The sequence below is a fragment of the Opisthorchis viverrini genome (genome assembly GCF_000715545.1).
Source record: "Opisthorchis viverrini unplaced genomic scaffold opera_v5_156, whole genome shotgun sequence".
Classification (NCBI taxonomy): Eukaryota; Metazoa; Platyhelminthes; class Trematoda; order Opisthorchiida; family Opisthorchiidae; genus Opisthorchis; species Opisthorchis viverrini.
In genome coordinates, this window is record NW_008751814.1 from 1,094,202 (window position 1) to 1,105,503 (window position 11,302).

The following is an 11,302-nucleotide window of genomic DNA, read 5'->3' on the forward strand; positions in this document are numbered from 1 at the left end:
TGGTGAGAAGGAAGCGGTTATGTTTTGTATGCCTAAAACCAGGCCATGCCAGTAACGAGTGCGATTCTCCTAAGAAGTGTGGTATAGAGAGGTGCTTGTGGTCTAGCCATCATCTGTTGCATGTAGTGCCAGATGCCAACAAAACCAAGCTGGTTGGTTTGTGCAACTCCACATCTCAGACGGAATCAGGAACCTGCCTTGGCGTTGTACCTACAGTGAGTGGGACCTTCACTGTGGAGGCTGCATGTCTCAGAATCGAGTTTGAATCGGCAGATTCAGGTAAGACCGTAGCGGCTGAACAAGCCTTTGCAATACGCTCTCTGCCCATTAGCCCACCAGTCATCAGCCCAACGGAGATAGCTGGTCAATATAATCACTTGAAGGATACAACCTTTTTTGGAGCTTCCAAATAAGCGTGTGAGAATATTGATGGAAGAAGATTTTCCAGTGGCACATTGGCCTATGGAGAAGAGGTTAGGCGAGCAAAAGAACCTCGCGCTGTAAGACACCTTTGGGTTGGGTTCTGATTGGTCCGTTATCCATAGGGCATAGAGTCTGGAGACATGTGTACCACGTAAGTATAAACGATGCTGACATCAGTGCTCATCTAAAGGCTCTGTATGAGGCTGATTTCAATGAGTTGGAGGCTCCGGGCCTATGCCAAAGTGTCGAGGACAAAGAAGCGCTTCGAATCATTGAATCGGTTTCGTTCCACCTTGTTTCCTCGGCCAGGCTGAAATGAATACCGCTGCTCAATGAACTGCATACCCAGGTCGAATCATCTCAAATGTGACGTCCGTCACGGGGCTGTCCAAAAACTAAAGCATGCCTGGCCAATAATGGCACGGCACTGCCACACTCAGTTTGATAGCACACCCGCAACTGTTCCATTCCTTCTCTCAGCCGTGCCCTCTTGCCTACTCGTTTCACTGACCCCAACGACCACCATGACATTCGTTCCAACCTATTGGACTACTCGTTCAAATTCAACCACCTCTGTGTCTCCATCCAACCTAACCCCTTCACCTGACTTCCCAGTAACAAAGCAACCACTGAGTCTGCTTATTCTCAGATTGCACCATACTTTTGAGACTAAACTTGCCGTGTTCTCCCAATTCAAATTATCCTACCTCCACCTCCACTTTTGCTTGTTATGACTCCGGCCATTCACCCAACCGCCCAAGGTCACACATGGCCAGCAATGGTTTCCCAGTTTTAGTCCATGTCAGCCGACTGAGTCTTTGAATTAGTCGGGCCTCATGCCCATTGTTCCCTACAAGCTGCGAAAGAAACCTATTATTATTATTAATGCCACCCACAAGTCGGGAATAAACATTATCATTATCATTGTCAGTATTCAAGGATGGTCACTACAAAGTACCATTACCGTGGAGAACGGCGGAAAGACTTCCCGATAATTATCGTCTGGCCGCATGTTGCTAAACGTCCTATCATATTCCCCTCGAAGCATAACGTCACCAGGTTGATAGTTTGAACGCTCACGTGCTGAATGGGCACTGTGGACTATCGCATACGTTAGCCGAACTGCGCCAAAGATATTGGGTCGTTCAGGGAATATCGATGACTAAGCGGGTGCTCCACAGTTGCTGGACGTTTCAAGGTAACCTTACAACGGCTTCACGACAAGCTATGGCACCACCTCCGATTGGCAGGATCCAGCCAGACTGGCATCCCTTCAAGATAGTTGGGTGTGACTACTTTGGAACACTGACAGTTAAGAATGGGAGAAGGACTGGGAAAAGGTACGGTTGTTTGTTTACCTGCTTACAGATGAGGGCAGTGCACCTTGAAATAGCCTATTCATTATCTTCTGACTCCTTCATTAAGACGTTGATGCGTTTTATAGCGCGAAAGGGAGCCTCAGAAAAGATTATCAGTGACAACGGTTCTAATTTCGTTGAGGCGGAGAAGGAATTGAAACGAGCCATAGATCGACTTTCACATACCCACATCAGCGCTGAACTAATGCGGTATAACGTCGAGTGGCAGTTTACTCCACCGTTGAGCAGCCGTAGAGGCGAAGTATGGAACCGTCTCTTACGTTCCGTAAGACGGATAACAAAGTCGTCAGTAAATGAGCAGAAGGTGAACGACGAAGAACTAGTAACGTTTCTTACGGAGACAGAGCGGGTAATGAATAAACGCCCTATTGTGCCCAATCAAACCAACTATTTCGACAAGCTAGCACTGACTTGCTCATTCTCAACAACAGGGTACACGGAGTTGTGCCGAAAAGTATAACAGAGAGGTTCCAAGAGGTTGGCAGCAGGTGAACTACTTAACTCAAGTATTTTGGAAGCGCTGGATGAAGGAGTACGTACCTCTGCTTCAGGGGCGAACTAAGTGGCAGAAGGAACTTTAGGAAAGGGGATGTAGTCATGGTGCAATCAGGTGCATTCTCTCGGAAACAGTGTCCCGTTGGCGTGAATGTGAATAAATGCGAAGCGTCAGGTGACGGTTTAGTTAGTCGTAGTCGTACGCACACGTGAGGGTAGGCTAAGGAGGGATGTGCGTAAGATCGGTCTGATAGAGGGTTGCGAGTAGGGAGTGGTGGAAGGAGATGGGAACCGGGCGCTCAACTCTCCGCAGGTGGGAAACGGGTTTTCGAACTCATCGCGTACAGAGAGACCACTGGGAGTTGGCGCGTGAGCAAGTTCCGTTTGGCGTACTGCTGTAAGTCGACTCGGAACTTGGGGTAAGTAAAATATTTGAGCCAGGAATGACCATAGCTAGATGGAGGAAAATCCACTGGGATTTTGGGTGGCGGTGAAGAAGACAGCTTGCCAACAGTATACTCCGGTTTCCAACCCCAAGTGACAGCCAATCCCCATATTTATTCCCCTTGACGAGATGAACTGAAACCTCCTTGTTTTACTGAACTATTTTTATAACCCTTACGGACTTTGGTCGGACTTTGTGATTTTTGCGGTTGCTCGCTGCCGATATCTGTTTGGTCGTGACAATATCGATTTTGAGGCGTAGTGATCTGCGCTTTATCCCCAGGCTGGTAATTGTACCGCCCTATCTTTGTAAACCTACGGTATCTGCAGAGGGGAATCCGTTGGGGTTTGTTGAATATGTATATTATTATGTTTGCAATAGTACCGTGATTCCAGAATTAGGATTTCTTAGTCGTTTTCCTGGATTGGCACGCGTGACTCAAACTCAGAAAGCAGATAACCCTAACATGGATGACGAAGTGGAGGGATTAGAAAAGCGGATGAGCTTGTTTCATGTTGGCTAGGGTTAGACACCACTCATTAGACGGAGGGGATAGTCCCGTGATTCCAGGATTCGCATTTCTTGGTCGTTTTCCTGGATTGGCAGGCGTGACTCAAACTCAGAAAGCAGACAGCCATAACACTAACCATCCTACCTGCGTTCTCTGATCGTCAACCTAGTCAACACCTATTCACTTTGACCTGAACTGCCCTACAATGTCTCCGCCATAATTTGTCCAACCTTCATATGCATCACCAAAACATGTCTCTTCCGGCGCGCCTGATGCGTGTATCTCCCTTCTGGAATGCAATATCTCTCGTTCTGATTGGTTAACCACTATGGTTGTAACTGCCCCGTATACCCTAGAAGCGACACAGACGTCTACATATTGACGGTTCACCGCCGGCAGAAACACAAGACTCTGGATCGGCTTTTTCCTCTTTGGGACAACACTCCGTTGATCTTCGAGTGTTTGTGCATGCTTCCTCTGCACCTCAATAGTCCGATTGGCCAATTTTCTACTCTTCTTTCTCACATCCAAGCTCTACATTACTCAAATAAATTATTTGTTGGTGACCTCAAACTCAGTGAGATCTCCTGGTCTCGACACGAACCTCCCATGGACATTCTGCTCTTCCTCATGCAGTTTGACGTCGAAAGATGGTTCCAGCCTTTAGAGATCCCCCACATGCGGTACCCACGCTTTGGGCATTCCCTGGTTGAGTGTTGTGTGTGTTCTACCACTGCAGTTGGCCCAAATTTCCTTGATAGCGTTTACCCTATTGTCACTTGCAGCTGTAGGAGTTCTGACCATTGTTCCAATCTTCTCGCTTGAGCTTCTTCATTCTTTCCCCTGGAATCCCGAAAGACTTTGCAACTTTGTTGCCTCACAAAACCTGAGCGGGAAACTTTATTCCTAGTGACTTCCAAAGAGTAGCCGACATTTTTCATGGCTACATTCTATCGTCTTTATATTCGTTTTCACTAATATGAGCTTCATGCTTTTCTGTTCATCAATCACACGAACGATTATCCATTCTGGGCCAATTTAGAATCATGAGATCCTCCCCGAAATTCACGACCTCTCTCCTTATCTTATCAAAAAACGTACGGCTGGGTTTACAGCGTGCAACTGACTTTTGAAAAGGGCAAGGAGTCTACCGCCGCTGGCCCTTTGCACGCCCAAATTATTTTCGCCAGGACTATAGGGTGTTCGAAGCTGTGGCTTTAAAGGGGAATCAATCTAATCCATATCCACCTTTCGGTGATATTTCGCTCATAGCATTTTGTATAATTGAGCAAACTTTCGAGGTCACGGACCATCACCTATTCTCATTTTCCTACCGAACAACGCCATATAAAACACAAAATTGCACTTTTAGAATATTTTGGCGTTCTTCGGTGTTCTTTAAGAATAAAAAGACATCTAAAGAATATCTAATGAAATTTGACTATGGAGGACCGATTGTTGACGTTTATTTGCTTTATAACCTTCAGATTTACCGTATGCAACTATAATCGCAAAATATATATTGTTCGGCAAACCTGGTCACAACACATTTTCCCATGGATCTCAACTTACATTAAGTACAAAATTGTTGGAGACAACAGCATGAACTGTGCAGTTACGACGATGTGCAGCAGCCAACGACCGTGCTTCATACTCATAACCATACTCGATGTCACCTGCCAAGGCTACTTATGGTAACTGCCGGGCCTGTGCACGTACTATAATATCCCGACTATAATATCCCGATTACACATATTACACTAATCCAACGACCAGGCGTCGTCCACCTGCCAACAACTCATGCCTGAGAAACACACAAATACCTTTAACAAATCATGTTTCTCTTAATTGGTTGCATCGGTACAAACATAATTTGTGGTCACTTCACTTCTCAGTTTTTTACGCAACAGGGTTTCTGAAAAAAATATATTATCGATTACGACTCGTGCACATTTTCCGCGGTATCATTTGAAGAAATAGTTAAAGTTGTAGTGGCTAACTCACCTATTGCTTAACAAAGCCCTCTGTCCGCAACTCCCGGTCGGTGTCCGCGCTGAACCTGGAGACCTACTGTTATAAAGGTAAACTGATTACTTGCTGATTTAGTCCAGTTGCGATAACCAGGGAGACCTGTGTACATCGATGATTAGATAGTAGGATTTGGCAACCATATGCCGTATTGGGTGAGGCCCGTTTAGAGCTAAAGAAAAATTTTTACTCGTCAGTCGTGGGACCAAGTGGTGTAGAGCTGAGTCCTAAGATCAAAGGCCACACGCGTCCTCAAGCTTGCATCCATGGATGCAGCCGTAGCAAAGATCTAATGAGTGGGCGCGTGCTTGGTGTTAAATCCGCTCGTTTAGTGCACTAAATCCCAACTTCACTCGATTTCTTCTTTCTGATACTGATACAATGTAGCTCAATAAAATCGACAGCTCGGTCTCCCTTATCGAAGCTCGTGACCGTCACACACCCAACCACGTTAACAATATGACCAACAAGCAGCACCCCTCTGGGCTCCATCCAACTCATCGGCCTTATCGATGTATTGTAACCCGTCTTTGCTTCTGAACCCATGCCGACTATATCCGAACAAATGAGCTAGTAAGAGAGCCAAAACTGATCCGACCCAAATATCCCAGATAATGACGATGATTTAGCTGGAGACTTCAAGGACACCCTTTTCAGTGGAAATTCTCGGTGCACAGCCGAAAAATCGCTATCCGAATGTAACCCTACAAATTCGCCGACATTGACCCACACGAGGTATGTTTTTGAGACAATCGCTGTCACACACCTGAAAACGCCTTGGTTCCCCTTCTCAAACGGGCCAGATCTTACAGCCATGCAACAGAACAGCTCGCACTGCAGCCTGATACATACGTTGCTTGATGTTCACGGATAAGCTGCCCTGACGTTTCAAATTAGCTAACGCAATCTGGGCATTGCGGGTATGTGCATTGACCTCATCTGTCGCACTACGATCAAAGCTAATAAAACCTCGAATGTGTGTAAAACACTGCACATCTCCAACTGGATCAGAAGGATATCTGTGGTATTATATGCTTTGTTCTACCCCTGAGGAGTTCCTCGGCTAACCAAAAATAACCCCCTCCTCACAGAATTGCACATACAAGCCAAATCTTTTCAAAAATGATGTCCCTTACGAGGCTGTCGAGAAACCAAAGTATTTCAGTGCAATGATGGCATGGCACTGCTATGCCTAGTTTGATAGCACAGCCGGAACTATGCGCTTCTTTCTGTCGACCCTTCTCTTACCATATGCACCACTTGTTCCATTACCTGCAACTAAAGGAACTCACGCTTTATTCTGACTAATTATGTGGTCAGGTCTGATGACGTGCTACACACCTGTTGGGAATAAATATGATAACGTCACACTTTGTGGGTGCAAGGTGCACATTAATGGACAGAGTGACTCTGGTCAGTTCATTATCAAAAAAATTTGCGCCTCCTCGAAGATGAGAACGATGCCTTCACACCCCATATCGGCAATACTTTTGCTAGAACATAATTGAAAACTGGTTCGGAAGACATTTAAGTGTTTGAATCCATTATCTCGTCGGTCACGAAGTCAAGTGGGAATGAAGAAAGGACGCTCTCGATGGACAACTTTGTGCACGGAAGCTTTTGCAGCTCACATATATTTTCATAAAATATCCGTCCATTCTGCATCTCCTGTCTAGGACGATGCATATGACTCCACGTTTGACAACCCTCCATTCAACTGCGTGCCTCTTCCCCAAAGTGCAATCCTCCCTCATGACGAACCTCACAATCTGCTTTCTGCAACGAGGGAAGGGAAGACTGCTTCCGGTCTGAGCTCGCCCTGGTTGGGGCATACATCCCGAGCGAGCGCTCTATGAACCGAAATATCTACTGAAAGAAGAAAAAAGGTGCCACAAGACTCATCGAATACACGTGATATGACGCCTCAGAGGAACTTGATTTTGCAAAGCTTCACTCTTTTCTTTAGGCTGTAACAGCTCCATTCTAAGATCCGCTCACTGTACGAACAGGCAACAACACAAGACATCCCTGATCTCATGTCCCTGCAACACATGCACAATCTGGCCAATGCACGTCCGTAATACTCATATATGTCCTCACCAGTTTGAAGCAACCACATACTTACCATCTGCACGTAAATATCGAATACCGTGTTTGAGATAGGACAGTGTCGCCTCACTGAATTCTGACTGTTATTTCGGAAGTCATTGTAACTCACATCACTGCCTTCTAGCAAAGCTTTCGGACACTTTTCCCCATTCAGAGTCCTCGATACAGACGTAGATGCTGTGAATGACTACAATGAACCAGCGCGAACCCTTGATAGACCCATGACAACCATGGACGGTTCATCCAAAATGTTCATGTATGAGGCTTTCCACGAACTGAATTACGGCGTCGTGATGACGGTACCGCGACTACCATACCCAGCTCGATGGCTTGCCCGTAGATAATTATATCCCTAATATTTCACAGACGGGGGTGGCACCCAGAGGACCGCTGCAGACCGCTTAATTTGTGCAAGGTCTCGAAAGCAGTGGCCACCTAATTGTGCCATCTGCTTGGTCTGCCCACAGACCCACTAGTTTATCCAAGGGCACTATTGGCGGCTTGGTATGCTGACAATTAAAAAACAAAATCTTGCTAGCCTTGACGAGTTCCTTGGCTTCTGCGGAACGCTTGCCGCAACCATAGAAAAAGTTTTCATATCCAGATTGCGATTTGCCGCTCCAACTTGGGTTTGCGCATATGCAATCGACGTGATTATTTTCTAATTCGTTTTGAAGTTATTTCCAGTTCTAATACGTAAGGATCCGCGCAAAGAAACCAGCTACCCCATAAAATTATCAACTAGTTGCATAGAGACGATGAATGAAGTCACCCACGGTTAATAAAATACGAATTCCGGGTCCACAGTGGACTCCCAGTACGTTTAAATAACTCCTGTCAAGACAGCGTTTGGATATGGAGATCCCAGGCGCCCGAATAATTGCCATCATATGCTGATAATGTATGTTGAAGTTGCCCTCTTTCGAACCACGGTTTCAGAGAAATTTGACGTGTGCGTCTAGGACGCGGCGGAATAATGAGGATGGCATACCCTTTGGAAAGGAACTACCACAATCACGAAAGTTTTTATGACCTTTAAAAATGCCACTTTTTACGCAGTACAAATTAATTCTTAGAGTGAGCTAGGGTCCTCCGTGCGCCTGGATCTTGAGGCAGGATGTCAAATAAAACAAGGATGCGCGGCTGCAGTAACCTACGTTAGATGGTAACTCTGGTACTACCGCCTGTGTGTGCGGACCACAGTGGGTTTTCAATTGAAGCGATTAGCAGGCGATACTTTTCACAGGGTGCTGTTCCAGATCAGCCTAAAAACAAGTGCGGAATAAACGTATGAAAAGTTTACACGTTGTTGGGTGCATCATCACGCCACAGTTTGCACGCAGGCTAACTTTTGCGTTTTGATGACAAGGATGATCCTCCTCGCATAGGTTCTTTTCTAAGCAGAAGATAGAATATGTTACGATTATATGACCGCTGGTGCTGACTGAGGACTTTCTGCGGGCCGCATGCAACGTAAATGTTTTTACCCAACTGATTCGCTTAAGCGCTTATCCGGAGGAACAGGGCTATTGTTAACGTGCAGTGGCAGTTCCACTGCATTAAGTTGAGTGAGTAGTCGATGTTAACGGCCACTTATCGTGAATTGGCCAGAACACGTTAAAAAACGCCACCGCAGTATCACACTGATTTGCAAGACTATGACCTGCAGGGTGATATCATATTTTAATAAAAGATCTAGATGTACTTTTTGGGTAAGATCATCTCTCCCACACAAATACGGAAGAGACAAGAGAAGCGCAAACATCTTCATTTCTGTAGCTTGTACTTGAAGACTTGCCCTCAGGACAACTTAGGTGACGCTGTAATTTAAATAATGAATTGATGCACCTAAAGTTGTAACCCATTTAGTAGAGCAGAAGAAGGCAATTTGCCAGCCATTTTAGCGATATCCGGTTGAGATTGAATGGTGGAAAAACCTTATTAGAAGAATATCAAGCGACATCATAGGAAAGAATTTTTTGAAGGGCCCTGTTGTTTCTGCCGCAATTATACTCTCCCGGCCAACTTAACTAATCGTGGCGGGCCAACTTGTGCCAATGAAATGCTTTCTTGACAGAAAATCTGTTCAGAACCATTAAGGGAGTGGTGTAGTGCAACCTATGCACTATAGATATCATAACCCAGACCGCCGATGGTTCCACACCCAGTACACATTATATGAGATGCTGAGTGAAGAAGTATCCCTTATAAAGGAGGACGTTTTAGTTCTTTTATGTGGTGACATCGTAATACCTCGTTTGGAATGTTGTGTAATGACCTGTAAGGTATGACCGATAAGATACAGGAAATCTCTGAATTTGTCCTACTAGGTGCATGTGAGAACGCGGGGTTGTTTTGAGATAGGGTGGAAAAACTTATTAGAAGAATATCAAGCGACATCATAGGAAAGAATTTTTTGAAGGGCCCTGTTGTTTCTGCCGCAATTATACTCTCCCGGCCAACTTAACTAATCGTGGCGGGCCAACTTGTGCAAATGAAATGCTTTCTTGACAGAAAATCTGTTCAGAACCATTAAGGGAGTGGTGTAGTGCAACCTATGCACTATAGATATCATAACCCAGACCGCCGATGGTTCCACACCCAGTACACATTATATGAGATGCTGAGTGAAGAAGTATCCCTTATAAATGAGGACGTTTTAGTTCTTTTATGTGGTGCCATCGTAATACCTCGTTTGGAATGTTGTGTAATGACCTGTAAGGTATGACCGATAAGATACAGGAAATCTCTGAATTTGTCCTACTAGGTGCATGTGAGAACGCGGGGTGGTTTTGAGATAGGTCATTTATTAAACCAGGCCGATTCACGCGGCAAAAGAGCATCAGTACTCAGCGGATGGATTGTATCTGACACTCCCAAACTACCATGCGGTGGCTGCAATAAGGTGGAGTGAAGTTCCAAGCAGTCCTATGGGCTACCATTCTCCTAACAACGGCATCGGAATTTAGTGATCTCAGACATTGTCGGTACGGCTCCTCAAACTTGTCCTTCTCACTGCATCATGAGAAATCGGCTCAAAAGGCACTCGCCATTTTACGGATGATCCGACACAACTTCTCCCGTATCACTCTCATGGACTTCCAAGTACCCTATGCGTCCTACGTTAGAGCACTCCTGGAGTACGCCAACCAAGTTGTCTACTCAGGACGCACGAAAGACGTCACCCTCATTGGGCCTGTCCAGTGAGGCGCTACGAAAATGATTGCCGGTCTTAAGTCTGTGTACTACGAAACCCGTCTCGCGAAGCCTGATATCTTTCTTCCGGAGTATCCTCGCCTGCGAGGGGGGGCTAATTCTTACTTATGCCCTGTTTGAACAAAGCTTGGTCAACAGGTTTTTCCCCGCTGACCCAGCGAACACACGGGGCACATGGTACGAAGATTTTTATGCTTAGATCGCACAACTCCATTAGACAAATTCTTTTCTCATGTCAATTAGTAGCTGTGTGGAATGACCTTCCTCCGACGGTTGTCCACGCTCCTTCTAGAACCCAGTTCAAAGCACTATTAGACATTTATTTATGTAAATCATCGCGCTGGCAAACATACTACCCCGCGCTGAGAACACGAAGAGCAGTGCTACACCCTTTCTTCACATGCGCCTTTCGGTGAGCGACAAGAACAAAATGACCCAGGACACTTGAGCAAAACCCTCGATCCTGTGTATCAATACGTGAACCTGTCCTTCCAAGGTCATCATCATAGGGGATGAAAACCGAAGTGGAAACTAAATTCAGCTCACCGCCGATGCCCAGAGAAGTACCACCTAAACCACCAGTGCAAGAATACGGATGATTATTAGATCATGTTGACATTCTTTTCCTGCCTTGTCCTATCCTGCGATAGTTCACCAATCACGTATGAGTTTCCAGTTAGGTCCGCCGCCGAGCTC

General features: G+C 45.7%; 1 protein-coding gene across 1 annotated transcript in view; it reads left to right on the plus strand.

Annotated features, from left to right (window-relative positions):
• T265_07095 (hypothetical protein) overlaps nt 1-413 on the plus strand; it is a gene marked incomplete at both ends in the record, with an annotated part of 5,711 nt that extends 5,298 nt beyond the window's left edge. Inside the window, one exon of the mRNA XM_009172533.1 lies at nt 43-413. Within this exon, the coding sequence (XP_009170797.1) occupies nt 43-413 (371 nt within the window). The remainder of the gene's footprint in view (nt 1-42) is intronic.
• Nucleotides 414-11,302: the final 10,889 nt, after the last annotated feature.